Here is a 24294-nt window from a genome sequence, read left to right as displayed (position 1 = left end):
TGGAAGTAAACAATGAAGGGTTCTATTGAATGACAGCAGAGATCCCGAATGCAGATGAGCGAACCCAAACTTAAAAGTCTGGGATTCGTGCAGGACACGCCGAACAAGGACTTCTTCTGGAAGTCCATTGCAATGTTCGGCGTTCCGGGAAAAGTCCGTTGCCGAGAGAGGTCAAAAGTTCGGCTCTCCATTGTTTTCAATAGGGTTCAGGTACAATTCTGGTACCCTGACCGAACTTTGGAATAAAGTGTGGGTCGAGTACCAGAACCCGAACTTCCATGGGTCCGCTCATCCCTAATCCTGAAAACTGAGAGGAATTAATGCAAAAGTATATTAGAAAGTTGGATAATTTTTCATTACATAAAGAATTTTACTGAAATAGCTCATCTTCTTACATGGGTAAAATTGCAAAGTGCTTGTAAATACAAGCTATTTATCTGTCGTATCCATTCTTAGTAACGAAAGGAATTGTTTCATTTATAGTTTACTGCTTATTGCCTAGGTCACTGGCCACCTGTGCAGTCTCTCAGCAGTGGCTGAACTCCTAGGCAGAGAAAGCAGCGCTTGCAAGCTCTTTGCCATCAAGCTTGTAAGCACTGCTGTGCTCCTCTGATGCTGCAGGGGCAAAGTTGCCTGTGCTTGCAGCATCAAAGAATACACTGTGATTCTGCTGGTCTGAACTATCAATCATCAGGAGTGCACTACCAGCCAGTAACTGGAATTTGGGAGGTTGGGGAGTGGTGCGCTTCTGAAGATACAAAATGCGGCAATCCCTTTAACTCTTAACAAGCTTCCCTCCCTAGTCTCTGTCTTCATTTAATGAGGTTTAATTTATATAAAGTGTATTCATCCTATGGCTAAATAATATACGGTACTTGGGGCATATTTGCTAATGCTTCTGTACTGCTGAGAGATATATGGCTATGGAACAGAGCTACACTAGGCTGTATCTAATGTATCTCACTGCCACCTTGATAAGCAGCAGTGTTCTTACACATCATGGGACTTAATACTACATAGTCATTTTGTAAGTTTTCCTCATTGTTTGCAAGTACTTCACAGAGTTTCATTCTGTATTTGTCTTTGTAGTATAGGATCTAAGGGGTAAGGTTTCTCCTTGTGGAGAGTGACATGCCAAGCCTGGCATACCAGTATGAGGAGACTTAAACGCCTTGCATGCTTCTCTGGGAAATAAAATAGCCAAAATCTTCAGAGAGGAAGGGAACTTGAACTCTAGGGCCACCTAAGGGAAGTAGCAATCCTACAAGTCATTATCGACCCTTTAATGAGCCTTGCAATATGATTTATAGAAATATGTGCACACAGATATGAAGGTAGACCTTGAGTTAGAATAAATGAAGAGAGAATAGTAGGAAAAAACTTATAAAATGGTCGAGTAATGACAGGTGAAAAAAAAGAAACAAAATAATAATGAATATAAATAATAAAAATAATAGTAAAATGTAAATTTACAACAACACAAGTCAAGTGCTCCGTCTAAGTAGTACCTCTCTTTTTCCTGACAGAGGAAGTCCTGACATATTTTAATAATTGGTTAATAACCATCATAGATTTCCATAGTAACCTCTTTATTGTAAAGTATTAAAGTGAAGCTATAATTTAATTGAATATAATATAATTTAATAGATATCCAACATAATGCATTTCCCTTTGCAAGAAGAAGCTATTCATATAATACACCTTCAGGGCTGTAAGTAATTGGGTAAAATACCATAATAATATTATATTAAGAAATGTATCACAAAACAATTCCCTCAAATGTAAAGTATACTTTCTATGCAGTGTTCCTCTTCTGCGTTTTCCTTGTATAAATGTTTGTAAGTAAATCTGAATCTTTGTGTTGTTCCCTGTGAGTAGTGAATTATTTTGGTGCTAAACCCCAATGAATAGCAATATGACAGTCCGAGTTACTTTAGAAAGAGAAGAAAAGGGGCTGCAGCGATGGGAGGGGAAGATTCCAGCCGAGTTTGCCCAAAAGGCCTAGCAGCATCACATCTCATCATTAACGTCCATCAAATGCATTGGGCAGTCATCCAATCCTCTACACACAATAGTGTAATGGGAACATGATGAAGTCCACCAAGTAGTGTAGAAAGATGTGTTGGCACAGGGCGGCCACATCTGAAGAATTCGATTTCACTATTTGTCCTGTCCTGATGAAGAAAACATGCTGTGATATTATAAGTCGCTATAGACATGGTGCAGGCCAAGCTGCTAGCACAAGCCAAGGCTTCTACCATTCATTTTATTTTATTTTTTTTAACAAAATCATAAGGCGCGAAAATGTGTAAATGTTCCTGTGACGTTACAAGTCTGATACTACACTGTAGATAAAAAGTTACCAGGCTTCTCTCTAGCAAACACTGCATAAGGAGTGAGCGGCACAAGACTGCAGACTCTCCATTCCAAGCCATCAGCGAGGGGACCCTAGAACTGTAACATCAGCCATGTCGTGGGAAGTAGTGGACCATTGAACTTCCTGGCAGACACATCGCCTTAAAGGGGCTTTGTCCTTTCAGAAAAATATTGGCCATAATCAGCAGTATTTATAACAACACAAAACTGAGCATCACTTAGTCTCACCATTGCTCTCTGCCTCTGCCCTTTTCTCTATTAACATCACATCGACAGCGCTGCAGCCAATCACTGAATTCAGCTGTTCTGCCCATGGAGACAGCACAAGGTGCTGAATTCACTAATTAGCTGCGGCGCTATCCATGTGACGCAATTGGTGCAGACGATGATCAGATACTAGGTGGAGAAGCGGAAGGCCGGCAGATTATATTTTATAGTTTTCTGAAAGGAGACAACCCTTTTAATCAAATTTTTAATATGTGGCAGATATTGAAAACTCATACACATAGAAGTAATATGCACTGATTATTGTTACTTTATGCATTTTTTTTTGCAGGGGGCGGGGGGGAAACTGGAAGAATGCACCCAGTGTATGTATATATATATATATATATATCTACTATATAATTGTATGTCTGTCTGTCTGTCTGTCTGTCTGTCTGTCCAGGAAATCCAGCGTCGCTCATTGGTCCGGCAGCGGCCAATCAGCGCCGCGGGATTTCAGAAAAAAGATGGCGGCCGTTAGCGGCTCATCTGCGGGACGGAGCTCAGCGGCGCTGCAGCAGGGAGATGAGCGCCGCGAGGCGCTCATCTCCCGGCCGGTACCAGCAGAAGGACCCCGACCGCCGGACCCATCTGCGGGACGGAGATGCAGCCGGGAGATGAGCGGCGCTCGGCGCTCATGTCCCGGCCGGTAGCAGCGGAAGGACCGCCGGCGTCGCTGACATCCATGCGGAAGGGAGGTCCGGGGAGCGGCGCACAGGCAGCGCCGCTCCCCGGTCCTCACCAAGACGATTCGATGATTGGTCGTGGTCTTCGGACCCGACCAATCACTGATCTTAGTGCAAAAGTTAAATACCGCTGTGCTGATTGGTCGCGGACGCTGCCCGCGACCAATCACCGATTTGGGCGCCAAATTTAAATATCGGCCGCGACCAATCAGCACAGTAGTGGTTAATTTTAGCCGCAAGATCAGTGATTGGTCGCGGGCCAAGACCGCGACCAATCACCGATTTGTGCGGCACATTTAAATAGCGGCCGCGATCAATTGGATGGTCCTCCCTTCACACCCTAGCCACTGATGTCCCCACAGTATCAGCATGGTGTTACAAAGGTCCGGACATTTGTGTTAAAAATCGCTGATTGGTCGCTGGCGGTGCCCGCGACCAATCACCGATTTGGGCGCCAAATTTAAATATCGACCGCGACCAATCACCGATCTTGGCTCCACATTTAAACACCGCTGTACTGATTGGTCGCGGCCGCTATTTAAATGTGGCGCCCAAATCGGTGATTGGTCGCGGGCAGCGGCCGCGACCAATCAGCAGAGCGGTGTTTAACTTTAGCGCCAAGATCACTGATTGGTCGCGCTCTCCGCACGCGACCAATCAGCGAATCGTATTGGTGAGGAGCGGGGAGCGGAATCGTATTAGTGAGGACCGGGGAGCGGCGCTGCCTGTGCGGATACTTGCGCTGCGAGAACCAGGGACATGAGCGGGCGCTCGCAGCAGAAGTATCCCGACCCGCAGCGCCGCTCCCCGGTCCTCCCTTCACACCCTAGCCACTGATGTCCCCACAGTATCAGCATCGTGTTACAAAGGTCCGGACATTTGTGTTAAAAATCGCTGATTGGTCGCTGGCGCTGCCCACGACCAATCACCGATTTGGGCGCCAAATTTAAATATCGGCCGCGACAAATCACCGATCTTGGCTCCACATTTAAACACCGCTGTACTGATTAGTCGCGGACGCTATTTAAATGTGGCGCCAAAATCGGTGATTGGTCGTGCCCAGCGTCGGCGACCAATCAGCACAGCGGTGTTTAAATGTGGAGCCAAGATCGGTGATTGGTCGCGGCCGATATTTAAATTTGGCGCCCAAATCGGTGATTGGTCGCGGGCAGCGTCAGCGACCAATCAGCGATTTTAACACAAATGTCCGGACCTTTGTAACACCATGCGGATACTGTGGGGAGATCAGCGGCTAGGGTGTGAAGGGAAGACCGGGGAGCGGCGCTGCGGGTCGGGATACTTCTGCTGCGAGCAGTCGCTCATGTCCCGGGTTCTTGCAGCGGAAGTAGCCGCACAGGCAGCGGCGCTCCCCGGTCCTCACTAATACGATTCCGCTCCCTGCTCCTCACCAATACGATTCGCTGATTGGTCGCGCTCTCCGCACGCGACCAATCAGTGATCTTGGCGCTAAAGTTAAACACCGCTCTGCTGATTGGTCGCGGCCGCTGCCCGCGACCAATCACCGATTTGGGCGCCACATTTAAATAGAGGCCGCGACCAATCACCGATCTTGCCGCCACATTTAAACACTGCTGTGCTAATTGGTCGCGGACGCCAGCCGCGACCAATCAGCGAGATTGGCGCCAAATTTAAACAGCGCTCTGCTGATTGATCGCGGTCGCTGGCCGAGATCAATCAGCAGTATTGGCGCAAAATTTAAACGCGACCAATCAGCAGAGCGATGCAGAGCGGGGTTTAAATTTGGCCCCAAAGTCGCTGATTAGTCGCGTCTGACGGCCGCGACCAATCAGCAGAGCGTTGTTTAAAATTTGCGCCAAAATCGCTGATTGGTCGCGGCCGGCGGCCTCGACCAATCAGCGATTTTGGCGCCAAATTTAAACACCGCTCTACTGATTGGTCGCGGCCGGCGACCAATCAGCGATTTTGGCGCCAAATTTAAACACCGCTCTGTATCGCTCTGCTGATTGGTCACGGTCGCGACCAATCAGCGATTTAGGCGCCAAATGTAAACGCCGCTCTGCTAATTGCATCCCGTCGGCCGCATACCTATTCTAGAATACCCGATGCGTTCGAATCGGGCCACCATCTAGTATATATATATATATATATATATTTATATATGAATGTGTGTGTGTTTATGTGTATATGTATGTGTGTGTATGTGTATATGTATGTGTGTGTATGTGTATATGTATGTATATGTATGTATGTGTGTGTGTGTGTGTGTGTGTATACATATATACCCACCAAAGAATATATATTTACTTACTTTTTAAGAATCGGGGTTTACAAAGTTCTGAATAGATGTTTAATTACAATATTACAATATAAGGTGTTAATTCAACACGTCGCGGCTTGTTGGCGGATTTTTTCCAGTGGCCCCATTATTAGATTTCACTGCAAATTTGCAACAAATCTTCTTAAAGTTCCCCTTCTTCCATTTAGCTTTGCTCTGTGTTTGCTATGGATGACACCCAATGCACTGCAGCTGGCATGCTGCGGATATAGAATCTGCGACACATCTTGAGTTTTGCACAGACTCTTTTCCGCATTGTGTGAATAAGACTTGTTAAAGTCTCATCTGCTTTGCTGCTACTGTATCAGACACGGATTTTCTGTGAGAAAATCCTGATGGAAAGTCTACAATATATTGGCCAAGTGTGAACATGTAAAAATATGGTATCTTAAAAAGAACCCAGAGCAGAGAGCTTGGACCATTACACCTAACGTCCCTTTATTCTCTCTAACAAAAGTCTATGATTGCAAACACATAGGAAGCATTAGGGGTCACTTCCTTCTGCGTGCACCACAGGCCAAAATCTTCAAGCACCTCAGAATAAAGGACATTCATGGTATTTTGACCTTTAGCATCAAGATGACCATAATCTGTCACTATCAATTCTGCATCATCAGACCTTAATGAGGGATAATACCAGTGCCACTAACACTGGGTAATCTCCCATAGAGAGACCTATCTGTTCCCACACACTCCTGGCAGATGGGATTTCTGTTGTCTTTGGTCATTATGGACAATATAGGAACTTCCCCGCTGTGTCAGAGCACAGTGAGCTGTCAATGGATCTTACTTTTTTATGTGTTTTTTTTTCGATTCAGTCAACCTTTGACACATACCATACATATCACAAAATTATAAATGTTACCAACTACTTAAAAAAATAGCATCCATGTAACATTAAGAAATCTCTGCTATATCATGTAAAATAGTAAAATAATGTAACAAAACATTGTGGATACATATAGCACAATATGCTGTGTGGTCAGTGTTAGCAGTGTTACAGGTCGTGTACATGATACTTTGTAACACAACACTACACTGTAAATTATTCACGCCTCTCAACACACGTGTATACAAACCATTCATTCATTCCCATTATTAACAACTGATGAAGGGACATATGGAAAGCAGAGCAGTGTATTGTACTCATGCTATCAGCTCCATTCCAACGACACAAAGGGGCATCAGATTTCATACAACTACTCAGAAATATGGTCTGCGGCGCTATCTACCAATATCTAGAAAACATAGCCTTAGGGTCCTACCTCTATGCACACTTACTGTTCTGATGCCATTCTCAAAGGCATCGCGGGCAAGAGGTGCTGGTCCATCCACTGTTTTGCCGTCATCATCTGGACCCCAGCTTGCACTGTAGATATGTACATGCTGTGGGTTTAGACTGAGGGATTTGGCTTCAACCATATCTGTTACATCTCCATCCAACATGCGCACACCTGCAGAAAAGCAAATAAAACTGTTTAATGTCTCTGATATTAGGTAACGAAAATCTATAGTATTAAAGGGAACCTGCCACCAGAAAAAACGCTATTAACCTGTAGATATGGGGTTAATCTGCAGGTTAATAGTGTCAATAACTTGCCCTGCGCCAACACTTACCTGAACGCTGTGGGGAGAAAATTAACTTTATTACCCCAGCAGAGTTCCGGTATCAATCACAGGGGCTGCAGATTAGCCCCATATATGCAGGTTAATAGCGTTTTTTATGGTGACAGGTCCCCTTTAATTGAAAATATATTACCGACTTAATGTTGGGAATTCAGGGAATGCTGGCAAAAAACACAAATCCTGATAGTTTATATTCTATACAGTCACTTATAGAGAAATCCCAATGTACTATGTACAGTGCCTACAAGTAGTATTCAACCCCCTTCAGATTTAGCTGGTTTGATAAGATGCAAATAAGTTAGAGCCTTCAAACTGCAAACGAGAGTAGGTTTTATGAACAGAAGCATAAATCTTACAAACCAAAAAGTTATGTTGCTCAGTTGAATTTTATTAAATTTTAAACATAAAAGTGTGGGTCAATTATTATACAACCCCTATGTTTAATATTTTGTGGAATAACCCTTGTTTGCAATTACAGCTAATAATCGTCTTTTATAAGACCTGATCAGGCCGGCACAGGTCTGTGGAGTTATCTTGGCCCACTCCTCCATGCAGATCTTCTCCAAGTTATCTAGGTTCTTTGGGTGTCTCATATGGACTTTATTCTTGAGCTCCTTCCACAAGTTTTCAATTGGGTTAAGGTCAGGAGACTGACTAGGCCACTCCAACACCTTGACTTTTTCCCTCTTGAACCAGGCCTTGGTTTTCTTGGCTGTGTGCTTTGGGTCGTTGTCTTGTTGGAAGATGAAATTACGACCCATCTTAAGATCCTTGATGGAGGAGCGGAGGTTCTTGGCCAAAATCTCCAGGTAGGCCGTGCTATCCATCTTCCCATGGATGCGGACCAGATAGCCAGGCCCCTTGGCAGAGAAACAGCCCCACAGCATGATGCTGCCACCACCATGCTTGACTGTAGGGATGGTATTCTTGGGGTCGTATGCAGTGCCATCCAGTTTCCAAACGTCACGTGTGTGGTTGGCACCAAAGATCTCGATCTTGGTCTCATCAGACCATAGAACCTTGAACCAGTCTGTCTCAGAGTCCTCCAAGTGATCATGAGCAAACTGTAGACAAGCCTTGACATGACGCTTTGAAAGTAAAGGTACCTTACGGGCTCGTCTGGAACGGAGACCATTGCGGTGGAGTACGTTACTTATGATATTGACTGAAACCAATGTCCCCACTGCCATGAGATCTTCCCGGAGCTCCTTCCTTGTTGTCCTTGGGTTAGCCTTGACTTTTCGGACAAGCCTGGCCTCGGCACGGGAGGACACTTTCAAAGGCTGTCCTGGCCGTGGAAGGCTAACAGTAGTTCCATAAGCCTTCCACTTACGGATGATGCTCCCAACAGTGGAGACAGGTAGGCCCAACTCCTTGGAAAGGGTTTTGTACCCCTTGCCAGCCTTGTGACCCTCCACGATCTTGTCTCTGATGGCCTTGGAATGCTCCTTTGTCTTTCCCATGTTGACCATGTCTGAGTGCTGTTCACAAGTTTGGGGAGGGTCTTAAATAGTCAGAAAAGGCTGGCAAAAGAGATCTTTAATCCACACATGTGAAGCTCATTATTCTTGGTGCCTGAACTACTTCTTAATACTTTTGGGGGACCAAACAGAATTCTTGTGGTTTAAGGGGTTGAATAATAAATGACACTCTGAATTAACTTTTAACGTTTTTATAAAAAAAAAAAAACAAATACAAAAACAAATTTGCTGCAGTGCATTTCCCACTTCCAGGCTGATCTACAGTACAAATGTCACAATGCCAAGTTAATTCCGCATGTGTCAACCAGCTAAATCTGCAGGGGGTTGAATACTACTTGTAGGCACTGTATATGTGAAAAAAATTAAATACATCTATCACCTCATCAATAATTAGAAATACCTTAAAAGATTCAGATTTTACTAAATCTAAGTGAACACCTAACTTTAACTTGTTTTCCTTATATATTACAAAACAATTTCAACACATATCAACTTCATGTGTAATCTTCCTACAACACAAAACATGCATTGATATCATTACTATTGTAAATTTTATATATATATATATATATATATATATATATATATATATATATATATATATATATAGTAGCAAGTCAGGTAGGCTAGGGTTAAATCCTAGAACTGCAGGTCTTTTTTTTTAAACAATGTGTTTATTGAATTTTGCACAAAAATCAGAACATACAATCTATAGGGCCAACAGATGCCCAAAACTGTGCCCCAACCTCTGGGCTTACAAAATGTACAAAATGAACAGTATAAAAATAAAATAAAAGGAAAATACATATACATAAAAGAAAACAAAAGAAAAAAGAATGGATTAATTACATTAAATTCCCCATATATTAGATTGTTGTGAGAAATAATTTATATCCGTAAGTGCTGTGAATGTCGCATGGCTCATATTTACACTATTGCAAGATCGGAGGTGCAAGGTAGAGAGAGGGGCCCAGAATCGTCCCGCACGTCACCCAAACTCAGAACGGCACACAAAATATCCCGCTTCCTCAACGTTCCCCATGTATAGACAATGGGCTGTTTAACCAAGGTTCCCATAATTTATCAGTTTTCTTCTTTGCCTTGAGTGTGTGCCAGAGCCCTTTCATATTGACAATTCGTGTTCAGTCTGGTCACTATCTCCCCCACCGTAGGGATGCCCACTCCTTTCCATTTAGCCGCGATAGCTGATCTAACTGCGATCAGAATATATGACAAAATTCCTCTAATTTCTCAGGGGACATCCATTAATCCTATATGAAGTATTCCCATACTAGGTGTTATCTCCAAGTGAGTCCCCAGTACATCCCATATCAAACTATCCAATGCCCCCCATAGTGATTGAAGTTTTGGACAAAACCACCATATGTGGCCCAACGAGCCTTCCCCATTGCATCCTCTCCAACATAAAGATGATGATTCAGACCCGAAATGTACCATCTGTGCCAGGTAGTAGTACCATCTTATGTGCGTCTTTTTAAGCTACTCTAGGTGGTTTAAACATGACAAAACTCGCTGGACCTCATCCAAACCATCCCGCCAGTCCTGAGGGTCCGTTGAAATTCTTAGATCCCGTTCCCAACGAGTCATATACGTCAATTTATCATCCAGATCTGGGTCGTTTCGAGCCCTATAAAGTATAGAAACCCCCTTAGAACCGGTCTTAGAGTGGAGAAAATAACCATAGCTCTTTTATCCTTAGGTAGAATAAAAAAGGGGGATGTCTGTGTAGAGTGGAGTAAATGCCTTATTTGCAAATACTGGTAAAACAAGGGCCGCAGGTCCGGGAATCTCATAACTAGCTTATCAAAAGGAATTATTACATTGTCCTCCAACAGGTCTGCTAGCGATTGAACTCCAGCTGTCACCCAACGTTGAAGGTTAATATATGGAATATGATATTCTAGAGCTCGTAAAGAGATCTCAGTCCTGGGGAGTAACAGCAGTTTGGATGCCAAATTCCTCCAACAATGCATAGTAGCCTCCGGTGTTGGTAACACGGCGACCATAGGGCTTCGCTTCACTACTTCTGTCTCCAATATCAATCTGGTAGAATGGTTTCGGGCAAGTAAGGACTCTATTTGCAACCATTTGTGGCCGCTGTCCATGTTCCCGTCAAGACCGCCGCTCTATAGTAGGCTATGAGATTGGGCATGCCCATCCCTCCCATGTCATATGGATAATACAGAAGTCTACCAGACACCCTCGGTCTCCTATTGTCCCAAAAGTAATTATTAGCCAGTTTTTGAAGGGTATTTATGATTTTAGAAGGGATTTTAATTGGGATACACCTAAAATAGTATAACATTTTTGGAAGGACCTTAATTTTAAAAATATTTATCCTGGCAATCCACGATGCAACAACTTTTTGGAATATCGCCACCTCCTCCCGCACCGTATTTATCAGTCTAGTAAAATTTACTTCCACCAATTGTTTTGAAAGGGTTAAGGTGATACCCAAATACGTCATTCCTTCCTGCGCCCACTGAAAAGGGTATGCCCCTTCCAGTCTTTGCCTAAGTGACAACGGAACAAGAATCGGCAGGACAACCGTCTTAACTGCATTCAGTTTATAATACGAGATGTTTGTAAACGTTTTGAGATTGGACATAATAGCAGAGAAGGACCTGTCCAGATCAGTGCACGGGATAACCACATCGTCTGCATATAGACCGATTTTGTGGGAGGGCCCCCCACTGAGATGCCCGAAATCTCTGAGTTATTTCTAATCTTTTCAGCCAAGGGCTTCATACATAAAGCAAATATGACTGGAGTTAAGGGGCAGCCCTGCCGTGTCCCGTTTGTTATGGGGAAGGATTCAGAGAGGAAACCAGACATCAAAACCTTAGCGGAAGGAGTGGAGTACAATGCGTTAATCGCAGACAGAATAGGTCCTTTTAGTCCAAATTTAAGCAAAACACTTTTAAGGTATCCCTATCAAACGCTTTCTCAGCATCTAGCGACAGGAGTGCACTGGGGAGGCCGCACAACTCTGCCACTTTAATCAGATCCAACATCCTCCTCGTACCATCTTTAGCTTCCCTACCAGCTACAAAACCAACTTGATCCGAGGATATCAGGGAAGGAACGACACGATTTAGTCTAACAGCCAAGAGCTTGGTAAAGATCTTTACATCACTAGTCAAAAGTGCTATTGGTCTAAAATTACCTGGAGAATCAGGGGTCTTTCCAGGCTTAGGCAATGTGACGATCGTAGCCTCCAAATTAGGTACTGCTACCTTTCCCGAGTCTCTCCAGGTACTGTATAACCTGATAAGGTATGGGGTAAGAATTTTTTGGAAACCACGATAGTACTCGTTAGCTATGCAGTCTGGGCCAGGGGTCTTATGACATTTGGATGAATCAATAACATCTTTCAGTTCTACTTCTGCGAAGGGGGCATTCAAGAATTGTAACTGTTCCCGAGAAACCTTCGGGAGCTTCAAATCACTCAAATATTGATCAATATCTGACTGTTGTGGCTGTAGGGTATCAACATCATCTTTTAGGTTATATAAAGATTTATAGTATGCAGCAAAGACTGCAGCTATGTCCTTCGGACTTCTGGCTAGCAAGCACTGCAGGTCTTGATTAGATGCACCTTACTTGCTTTGATTAAGAGCCAGGGCTTGTGTTCACTAGGTGTGTGTCAGTCAGCTGGATGGAGCAGAGCCGAGTGTGCTGCTGGTGAGTGACCAGCAAAAATGTGAGCTAGAGCTGGGAGAGAGACATGGCAGGGTCTCTCTCTGAGTGGTGACTGCAGGGGTAAGCTAAGAAAGCTGAGCAGTCTGCATGTTGGAGCTGCATAGAACAGTGTGGAAGCTGCAGCCTGTTCAGTGTGAACTGTGGCCGGAGTTGAACATTTCTGTTTGGCACTGAAAGCTGCTGGTGCTTAGGCTGAAAGGGATACCGAGACTGGTGGGATTGTGCCTCTTCTGTGTATGAAGTTTTCTCTGGGAGAAAAAACTGTAATCTGAGACATGTACCCTGCTAAATGAGCTGTTTTATGCAGAGATAACTTTGAGCCCAGAGGATACTATTTTTGGTTTTGAATCCCTAGATGTTTATGGAAGCAATATATATACATATATACAGTTATATGAAAAAGTTTGGGCACCCCTATTAATCTTAAGCTTAATGTTTTATAAAAATTGGTGTTTTTGCAACAGCTATTTCAGTTTGATATATGTAATAACTGTTGGACACAGTAATGTTTCTGCCTTGAAATGAGGTTTATTGTACTAACAGAAAATGTGCAATCTGCATTCAAACAAAATTTGACAGGTGCATAAGTATGGGCACCTCACCAGAAAAGTGACATTAATATTTAGTAGATCCTCCTTTTGCAAAAATAACAGCCTCTAGTCGCTTCCTGTAGCTTTTAATGAGTTCCTGGATCCTGGATGAAGGTATTTTTGACCATTCCTCTTTACAAAACAATTCCAGTTCAGTAAAGTTTGATGGTCGCCGAGCATGGACAGCCCTCTTCAAATGATCCCACAGATGTTCAATGATATTCAGGTCTGGGGACTGGGATGGCCATTCCAGAACATTGTAATTGTTCCTCTGCATGAATGCCTGGGCAGATTTGGAGCGGTGTTTTGGATCATTGTCTTGCTGAAAGATCCATCCCCTGCGTAACTTCAACTTTATCACTGATTCTTGAACATTATTGTCAAAAATCTGCTGATACTGAGTGGAATCCATGCGTTCCTCAACTTTAACAAGATTCCCGGTGCCGGCATTGGCCACACAGCCCCAAAGCATGATGGAATCTCCACCAAATTTTACTGTGGGTAGCAAGTGTTTTTCTTGGAATGCTGTGTTTTTTTGCCGCCATGCATAACGCCTTTTTGTATGACCAAACAACTCAATCTTGGTTTCATCAGTCCACAGGACCTTCTTCCAAAAAGAAATTGGCTTCTCCAAATGTGCTTTTGCATACCTCAGCCGACTCTGTTTGTGGCGTGCTTGCAGAAACGGCTTCTTTCGCATCACTCTCCCATACAGCTTCTCCTTGTGCAAAGTGCGTTGTATAGTTGACTGATGCACAGTGACACCATCTGCAGCAAGTTGATGCTGCAGCTCTCTGGAGGTGGTCTGAGGATTGTCCTTGACTGATCTCACCATTCTTCTTCTCTGCCTTTCTGATATTTTTCTTGGCCTGCCACTTCTGGCCTTAACAAGAACTGTCCCTGTGTTCTTCCATTTCCTTACTATGTTCCTCACAGTGGAAACTGACAGGTTAAATCTCTGAGACAGCTTTTTATATCCTTCCCCTGAACAACTATGTTGAATAATCTTTGTTTTCAGATCATTTGACAGTTGTTTTGAGGAGCCCATGATGCCACTCTTCAGAGGAGATTCAAACAGGAGAACAACTTGCAAGTGGCCACTTTAAGTAGCTTTCCTCATGATTGCATACACCTGGCTATGAAGTTCAAAGCTCAATGAGGTTATAAAACCAAAAAAAGTGCTTTAGTAAGTCAGTAAAAAGTAGGTAGGAGTATTTAAAACAAGAAAATGATAAGGGTGCCCATACTTATGCACCTGACAAATTTTGCTTGAATGCAGATTGCACATTTTCTGTTAGTACAATAAACCTCATTTCAAGGCAGAAACATTACTGTGTCCAACAGTTATTACATATATCAAACTGAAATAGCTGTTGCAAAAACACCAATTTTTATAAAACATTAAGCTTAAGATAAATAGGGGTGCCCAAACTTTTTCATATAACTGTACATACATATATATATTGCATATTATATACAGTTGTGCTCAAAAGTTTACATACCCCGGCAGAATTTTTCCTTTCTTGACCTTGTTTCAGAGAATATGAATGATAACTAAAATACTTTTTCTCCACTCATGGTTATTGGTTGGGTGAAGCCATTTATAGTCAAACTACTGTGTTTTCTCTTTTTAAATCTTAATGACAGCCAAAAACATCCAGATGACCCTGATCAAAAGTTCACATACCCCAGTTCTTAATACCGTGTATTGCCCCCTCTAACATCAATGACAGCTTGAAGTCTTTTGTGGTAGTTGTGGATGAGGTTCTTTAATTTCTCAGATGGTAAAGCTGCCCATTCTTTTTGGCAAGAAGCCTCCAGTTCCTGTAAATTCCTGGGCTGTCTATTATGAACTGCGCGCTTGAGATCTCCCCAGAGTGGCTCAATGATATTGAGGTCAGGAAACTGAGATGGCCACTCCAGAACCTTCACTTTGTTCTGCTATAGTCAATGTCAGGTTGACTTGGCCTTGAGTTTTGGATCGTTGACATGTTGGAATGTCCAATTATGTCCCATGCACAGCTTCCAGGCTGATGAGTGTAAATTTGCCTCCAATATTTGCTGATAATGTGCTGCATTCATCTTTCCTTCAACTTTTACCAAGTTTCCTGTGCCTTTGTAGCTCACACATCCCCAAAACATCAGCGATCCACCTCCGTGCTTTACTGTAGGAATGGTGTTCCTTTCATCATAGGCCTTGTTGACCTCTCTCCAAATGTAACGTTTATGGTTGTGGCCAAAAAGTTACATTTTGGTCTCATCACTCCAAATCACCTTGTACCAGAAGTTTTGAGGCTTGTCTCTGTGCTGTTTGGCGTTTTGCAGGCAAGATACTTTGTGCAGTAATGGCTTTCTTCTGGCAACTCGACCATGCAGCCCATTTTTCTTCAAGTGCCTCGTTATTGAGCATCTTGAAACAGCCACACCGCAAGTTTTCAGAGAGTTCTGAATTTCAGCTGATGTTATTTGTGGGTTTTTCTTCGCATCCCAAATAATTTTCCTGGCAGTTGTGGCCGAAATTTCTGTTGGTCTACCTGACTGTGGTTTTGTTTTTACAGAGCCCCTGATTTTCCATTTGTTAATCACAGTTTGAATGCTGCTGATTGGCATTCAATCAATTCCTTGGATATTTTTTTGTATCCCTTTCCTGTGTTATACAGTTGAACTATCCTTTCCCGTCGATCCCTTGACAATTCTTTTGCTTTCCCCATGACTCACAATCCAGAAACGTCAGTGGCTGGATGAAAGATGCAAGAGTCTGTCTGGATCCCAGAAACTCATTCAGCTTGTATGCACACACACTGATTACAAGCAAACAGGTCACAGGTGAGGATGTTACCTTTAGTAGCCATTCAAACCCATTTGTGTCAAATTCTGTGCATGTTATCAGGCCAAAATCACCAGGGTATGTTAACTTTTGATCAGTGTCATTTGGATGTTTTTGGTTGCCATTAAGATTTAAAAAGAGAAAACACAGTAATTGGACAATAAATGGCTTCACCTAACCAATAACCATGAGTGGAGAAAACGATTTTTTGTTATCATTCATATTCTCTGAAACAAGGCCAAGAAAGGAAAAATTCTGCCGGGGTATGTAAACTTTTGAGCACAACTGTATATACACTGCTCAAAAAAATAAAGGGAACACTCAAATAACACATCCTAGATCTGAATGAATGAAATATTCTCATTGAATACTTTGTTCTGTACAAAGTTGAATGTGCTGACAACAAAATCACACAAAAATCATCAATGGAAATCAAATTTGTTAACCAATGGAGGCCTGGATTTGGAGTCACCCCCAAAATTAAAGTGGAAAAACACACTACAGGCTGATCCAACTTTGATGTAATATCCTTAAAACAAGTCAAAATGAGGTTCAGTATTGTGTGTGGCCTCCACATGCCTGTATGACGTCCCTACAATGCCTAGACATGCTCCTGATCAGGTTGCAGATGGTCTCCTGTGGGATCTCCTCCCAGACCTGGACTAAAGCATCCGCCAACTCCTGGACAGTCTGTGGTGCAACGTGACATTGGTGGTTGGAGCAAGACATGATGTCCCAGATGTGCTCAATCGGATTCAGGTCTCGGGAATGGGCGGGCCAGTCCATAGCTTCAATGCCTTCATCTTGCAGGAACTGCTGACACACTGCAGCCACATGAGGTCTGGCATTGTCCTGCATTAGGAGGAACCCAGGGCCAACGGCACCAGCATATGGTCTCACAAGGGGTCTGAGGATCTCATCTTGGTAACTAATGGCAGTCAGGCTACCTCTCGCGAGCACATGGAGGGCTGTGCGGCCCTCCAAAGAAATGCCACCCCACACCATTACTGACCCACTGCCAAACCGGTCATGCTGAAGGATGTTGCAGGCAGCAGATCGCTCTCCACGGCGTCTCCAGACTCTGTCACATCTGTCACATGTGCTCAGTGGGAACCTGCTTTCATCTGTGAAGAGCACAGGGCGCCAGTGGCGACTTTGCCAATCCTGGTGTTCTGTGGCAAATGCCAAGCGTCCAGCACGGTGTTGGGCTGTAAGCACAACCCCCATCTGTGGATGTGGGGCCCTCATACCACCCTCATGGAGTCGGTTTCTAACCGTTTGTGCAGACACATGCACATTTGTGGCCTGCTGGAGGTCATTTTGCAGGTCTCTGGTAGTGCTCCTCCTGTTCCTCCTTGCACAAAGGCAGAGGTAGCGGTCCTGCTGCTGGGTTATCACTCTACTACGGCCCCCTGCAGGTCTCCTGGTGTACTGGCCTGTCTCCTGGTAGCGCCTCCAGCCTCTGGACACTACGCTGACAGACACAGCAAACCTTCTTGCCACAGCTAGGATTGATGTGCCATCCTGGATGAGCTGCACTACCTGTGCAACTTCTGTGGGTTGTAGAGTCCGTCTCATGCTACCACGAGTGTGAAAGCACAACCAACATTCAAAAGTGACCAAAACATCAGCCAGAAAGCATTGGTACTGAGGTGTGGTCTGTGGTCCCGCCCTGCAGAAAAGCTCCTTTATTGAGGGTGTCTTGATAATTGCCAATAATTTCCATCTATTGTCTATTCCATTTCCACAACAGCATGTGAAATTGATTGTCAATCAGTGTTGCTTCCTAAGTGGACAGTTTGATTTCACAGAAGTTTGATTTACTTGGAGTTATATTCTGTTGTTTAAGTGCTGCCTTTATTTTTTTGAGCAGTGTATATATATAGCACTCCAAAAGAAAAGAAATGTGGGTGCTGGAGCAAGGGTTCCGCCCCGTTCAATAAGAAATATAGTGGGATACTTGGCACTTCAAAAGATGTGATGTATATTTTATTAAGCTATCCAAAAAAGGGATCAGTAAAGTGATATTTCGGCCCAAAACACGGGCCTTTATCAAACATGGATTGCTGATGAAATCTAATAGTCTTTTGGATAACAGAGCTATAGAAAACCAAAACAAGGTTTTGCCCAGCACCGCGCAACCTTGCTTTGCCTTTCTATAGCGCTGTTATCCAAGAGACTATTAGTCTTGTGGGCCTTGCTGATGAAAGTGACCCCTTTTTGGATTGCTTAACAAAATATACATCACATATTTTGGAGTGCCGAGTATCTCACTATGTTTCTTATATATATATATATATTATACATTATAAAAACAATGATGATAAGAAGTAAAGACATATACCTCCAATCCTGGCGTTGAAGGCTATTCCAACAGTACAGTGAGAATTATTTGCAGTAGCAGCAACTTCTCCAGCACAGCGAGTTCCATGTCTGAAGAAGGTAAGAAAACAAACTTTCATTTACAAAGGAAAGAGAAGGACAAAAAAGAGAAAAATATAACACAATTCTAAGAAATTATTATTACCCTATTATTATTACCCTGTTGTCTTGTTGCATACATTTTTTCACTATATAGTACCCTTCATCAGGCCCGGCGTCAGCACCCGGCGCACCTGGGCAAGTGCTGGGGCCCTGAGCAGGCGTGGGGGGCCGACTCACCGTCGGGCACCCGGCGCGCTATGGCAGCGATGAGAGCAGCGGCAGCAGGTGAGGTGAGTATTTGATTTCTTTATTTTTTTTTTATGTATATAGGCATGAGGCATTATATGGGGCACCTGCATGGGGCATTATATGGGGACCTGCATGGGGCATTATATGAGGGCCCAGGAGACATGGGGTATTATATGGGGGCCCAGGAGGCATGGGGCATTTTATGGGGGTCCAGGAGGCATGGTGCATTATATGGGGGCCGAGGAGGCATGGGTCATTATATGTGGGCCCAGCCTGCATGGGGCATTATATGGGGGCCCGGCCTGCATGGGGCATTATATGGGGGCCCAGGAGGCATGGGGCATTATATGGGGGTCCAACCTGCATGGGGAATTATAGGGGGGCACAGGAGGCATGGAGCATTATATTGGGGCCAGTATTCTGTATGGAGCATAAGGGAGCCAGTATTCTGTATGGAGCATTATAAGGGGGCCAGTATTCCGTATGGAGCATTATATGGGGGCCAGTATTCTGTATGGAGCATTATATGGGGGACAGTATTCTGCATGGAGCATTTTATGGGGGCCAGTATCCTGTATGGAACATTATATGGGGTTGATTATTTTGTATGGAGCATTATATGGAGTCCATTATTCTGTATGAAGCAGTATATGGGGCCATTATACTGTATGGAGGACTATGTGGTGCCCATAATACTGTATGGAGGACTATGTGGTGCCCATAATACTGTATGGAGGACTATGTGGTGCCCATAATACCGTATGGAGCCCTATGTGGGGCCCATAATACTGTATGGAGGACTATGTGGTGCCCATAATACTGTATGGAGGACTATGTGGTGCCCATAATACTGTATGGAGGACTAGGTGGGGCCCATAATACTGTATGGAGGACTATACTGTCCGGTCTGTACTGTGCGCTGTGAGGATTCGCTGGTTTCTAAGCCATTGTAGAATTTACAATAGATATCGCTCATGTATTGTAAGAAGTGAAATCTTTGCATTGTACTATATATATATATTTCTCTTCGGTATCTGTGCATCATGAATTGTGGTATGTGTTAAAGGGGCCACTGAGACTCTTTCACCCCGGGCCCATGAAATCCTGGAGCCAGCCCTGCCCTTCATGCACACTTTCAGGATTTTTATTGCTTTGAAAAAAAGCCATAAATATCAAGCAGTTTTTGTTTTACAAGCGTTTATGATTGGTCTTTTTTAAATCTTGTTACAACTGTAACATGCATTTTTTCTGGTGTATTTTTTCCAAGTCCTTTAGGAAAGTTTTTGGGTAAAATTTGAAATAAAAATGTGACTAACCCTAAAATCATGGAAAGGTGAATGGATCCTTGGAAGATATGGGCGGATATGGTGGAAGGTTGAACGGATCGTGCAGAGGAGCATAGAGGAAGGTGGAGACTGCAGTGACTGACGGATAGACGGGGCCGGACAGCTACAGCGCAGTGCTGCTATAGAACGCGGGGGGCGCTGCAGCTACATGTGCGTCCGGACCACTGTGCCAGCGCTGGAGACCTGAGCAGGAGGGCACACAGCATCGCCATGGCTGCCGGCGACAGGGCAGGGGCTCTCCCAGGCTGGAAGCTTCACATCTCCCGGGAGCTGCGGAGAAGAGACCGGGAGCAGAGGCAAGCCTTCGAGGAGCTCATCCTGCAGTATAACAGGTTGCTTGAAAAGTCTGACCTTCAGTCTGTGCTGGCTGAAAAGCTGCAGGCGGAGAAGTATGAGCAGAGCCGCCATGACATCAGCCCAGGCCCGGATGGGATGCGACATGAGGCTGTACTACAGGACATAAAGCACCAGGAGGATCTGTCTGAGCTTCATAGAAAGCGAGGAGAGCTCGCCCAGACCGTGATCGAACTAAACAATCAGATGCAGCAGAAGGACAGAGAAATCCAGGCCAACAAGGAATCGCTGGAGGAATATCAGCGCACCATTGGTGAACTCCAGACAGAGTGTCAGGACTTAGGGAATAACCTGCAGGAACTGGAGCGCATCACCCAAACCCTGAAGGACGAGTGCGACGCTCTGCAGATCACCTCTAACGGCCTGGAAGAGAAGCTGCGGAAGACTACAGAGGACAACCAAGAGCTGGTGACTCGCTGGATGGCGGAGAAAGCCCAGGAAGCCAGGCTCAATGCTGGAAAGGAGAAGGACTCCGAGAGGAGGCAGGCCCGACTACAGGAAGAGGAGCCTGTGTCAGTGGAGCAAGATATTTAACCCTAAAGGCACATTGCATACACCAAAAAACATCAAAATGCTGAAGAAACAAACAGAAAAGGCCTTAAAAAATGTAGCCTTTTTCAAATAAATGTGTGTGAGAACAGCCTACGTCTCATGAGGCTTTTATGCTGTAAAAGAAAAAGTACTGAATGATAGGAAACCCCAGACAATATACATTTGGTTAACAAGTAAAAAAAAATGTGATGTCACAGTGTCACATCACTAGTTGGTTATGTAAGCTTAGTAATGCAAGTGAAAAGATGACATTACAACAAATGCACAGATAGCTGTGGGAAATCAGGATCCATTTTGTCTTTTCAGTCCCCATTTTAAGCTCTAAGGCAGGGGTCCTCAAAGTTTTTAAACAGGGGGCCAGTTCACGGTCCCTCAGACCATTGGAGGGCCGGAATATAGTTTTTAAAAAAAAACTATGAACAAATTCCTATGCACACTGCACATATCTTATTTTGTAGTAAAAAAAACAATACAGGAACCAATACAATATTTAAAATGAAGAACAAGTAAAGTTAAATCAACCGGTATTTCAATAGGCAGCATAGGTCCCCAATAGGCAGGTAAATATCCCCAATAGGCAGCATAGGTCCCAAATAGGCAGCATAGGTCCCCAATAGGCAGGTAAATGTCCCCAAAAAGGCAGGTAAATGTCCCCAATAGGCAGCATAGCTCCGCAATAGGCAGGTAAATGTCCCCAATAGGCAGCATAGGTCCCCAATAAGCAGGTAAATTTCCCCAATAGGCAGCATAGGTCCCCAATAGGCAGGTAAATATCCCCAATAGGCAGGTAAATGTCCCCAATAGGCAGCATAGGTCCCCAATAGGTAGGTAAATATCCCCAATAGGCAGCATAGGTCCCCAAGAGGCAGCATAGGTCCTCAATGGGCAGGTAATTGCTCCCAATAGGCAGCATAGGTCCCCAATAGGCAGGTAAATGTCCCCAATAGGCAGCATAGGTCCTCAATAGACAGGCTGTTTCCCCCTTATAATGCCATATGCAGGCTGTTCCCCCCCTTATAATGCCCTATGCAGGATGTCCCTTTCTCACACCATATAATGCCCCATGCAAGATATCACTCCCCTGTCTTTATAATGCCCCATGCAGGATGTCCCTTTCCCCCCATATAATGCCCCATGCAGGATGTCACCCCCCATATAATGCCCCATGCCGGATTTCACCCCCCCATATAATGCCCCATGCAGGATATCACTCCCCTGTCTTTATAATGCCCCATGCAGCAAGTCACCCCCCCATATAATGCAGCATGTCACGCCCCCATATAATGCCCCATGCAGCATGTCACGCCCCCATATAATGCTACATGCATCATGTCACCCCCCCATATAATGCCACATGCATCATGTCACCCTCCCCATATAATGCCCCATGCAGCATGTCACCCCCGATATCATGCCCCATGCAGGATGTCACCCCCCCATATAATGACCTATGCCTCCATACATTAAAAAAAAAAAAAATCCAATACTCACCTCACTTCTCACTTGCTGCCGCTGCTCTATTCTGATCCGGACTCCAGCGTCGCGGCGGCGTTGTCCCGCTCTGCGCTGCCTGTGATGGCACCGCGCCCTCTGACCTGAGACGTCACAGGAAGCGCAGAGCAGGAAGACAGCGGATCTGCGGAGGCACGGGGAGAGGTAAGTATCCGCCTGCCGGGGCCCTGAGCAAGCGGGGGAGAAGGGCGGGCAATGGGCACCGCTCTCCTCTCCTCCGCCCATAGCCCGGCAGGCCGGATAAAAGTCCTCCGTTTACCGCATGTGGCCCGCAGGCCGTAGTTTGAGGACCCCTGCTCTAAGGCTATGTGCCCACGCTGAGGAAATGAAGCAGAATTTTTCTGCTTCATTTCTGCATGTCCTCTGCCGGATAAACGCATGCGGAATTCCGCACGCGTTTATCGTGCGTCTATCGCGCGATTTCCACATGCGGAATTGCCTTGCGTTTTTTATTGCATTGCAAAGGCAATTCCGCTTGCGGAAACGCAAAATTAATGAACATGCTGCGGATTTTTCCCCGCATCAAAAACACTGCGGAAGAATCCGCAGCATGGGCATTGAACCTGCGGAATCCTCTTGGGGACCATGGGGGCGGATTACATAGCGTTTCACAAGTGTTTACGCTGCGGAAATTCCGCAGCATATCCGCTTGAAGTTCGCTACGTGGGCACATAGCCTAAATCTACCACACAGCACTTTAACACAGAAACCTTCCCTACATATTCCAAGTCCCTGAGATTCTGGATCGAACCAAACGCTTAGGCTGTGTGCCCACGATGCGTTTTTAATGCGTTTCCGCAGCGTTTTTGCAGCTGCAGAAACGCTGCAGAAACGCATGGTAGAAGGGCTGCAATGTTCCCCAACGATAATCCGCATGTGCTGCAGAAATTTCCACTGCGGATTATCATTGCGGAAAAAAACGCAGCACTACCAATTATTTTGCGGAAGCGCTGCGTTTTCGCCGCCATTGACTTGCATTAGAACGCGCCAATTCCGCAAGACAGCATCTGTACTTGCGTAATTGGCGCGTTCTAATGTGCGGATGGTACCCGGGTGTAGAGGAGAGCAGAGTCTCATCCACACCCAGGTACCATTAAAAAAGCTGTAAAAAAAGAATAAAATAAAAAATAAATATATACTTACCTTCTGCGCTCCTCCTTGCTTCCCGGCACTCCGCGATGGAATGAAGGACCTGCGCTGACGTCAGAGTCATGTGACGGGTCACACGACGCTGACGTCGGCAGGTCCTTCACTCTACCACTGCCGGGACAGAGCGAAGCAAGACAGCGCGGGCCATCGGAGGGCAAGTATATATTTATTTTTTGACATTCTCTCGGTCACACTATATAAATCCATGCCGATTGCATGGATTTATAAAGTGTGACCTACAAGCACTTTCCAAGTGATGCTAATCGCTTGGAAAGCGCTTGTCAATCCGCATGCAGAAATGTCAGTGAATTAACGCTTCATTTCCGCATGTCCCTGGCAGGAAAAACGCATGTACAATCCGCATGCGTTTTTAATGCCAAGGAGATGCATAAACGCTCAGGAAAAAATCCGGAGCATTTCTGCATCATGGGCACATAGTCTTAGACAAAACTATCTCTGAATCCCACAAAACAGTTGCTTGTTGGCATAAAGCCTTTTTTAGGCAGGAGTATATAAACTCCACCCACATTTCATTAAAGCGCAATCTCTGCTGGACACTACATGTGTGTGCTTGTACTGTACTGATTCTCCAAGCTCGTTTATCACAACGCCTCTAATCTGGCCTTGCACATACAGTTGTATGAAAAAGTTTGGGCACCCCTATTAATCTTAAGCTTAATGTTTTATAAAAAATTGGTGTTTTTGCAACAGCTATTTCAGTTTGATATATGTAATAACTGTTGGACACAGTAATGTTTCTGCCTTGAAATGAGGTCTATTGTACTAACAGAAAATGTGCACTCTGCATTCAAACAAAT

General features: G+C 44.6%; 1 protein-coding gene across 4 annotated transcripts in view; it reads right to left on the bottom strand.

The window, feature by feature from the left end:
- The window catches only part of PCSK5 (proprotein convertase subtilisin/kexin type 5), a 955602-nt gene that overhangs the window by 629997 nt on the left and 301311 nt on the right, over positions 1-24294 (bottom strand). For all 4 annotated transcript variants that reach the window (XM_073670684.1, XM_073670697.1, XM_073670703.1 and 1 more), the window contains exons 6-7: positions 18235-18323; positions 6925-7097 (exon numbers count right to left, since the gene is read on the bottom strand). In XM_073670684.1, the coding sequence (XP_073526785.1) occupies positions 6925-7097; positions 18235-18323 (262 nt within the window). The remainder of the gene's footprint in view (positions 1-6924; positions 7098-18234; positions 18324-24294) is intronic.

The sequence above is a fragment of the Phyllobates terribilis genome, unplaced genomic scaffold (assembly GCF_046119375.1).
Source record: "Phyllobates terribilis strain yellow unplaced genomic scaffold, ASM4611937v1 Scaffold_1__5_contigs__length_1240528914, whole genome shotgun sequence".
In the NCBI taxonomy this organism is placed as follows: Eukaryota; Metazoa; Chordata; class Amphibia; order Anura; family Dendrobatidae; genus Phyllobates; species Phyllobates terribilis.
Note: the sequence above shows the minus strand (reverse complement) of the source record. Positions and strands in the feature narration are given on the sequence as shown.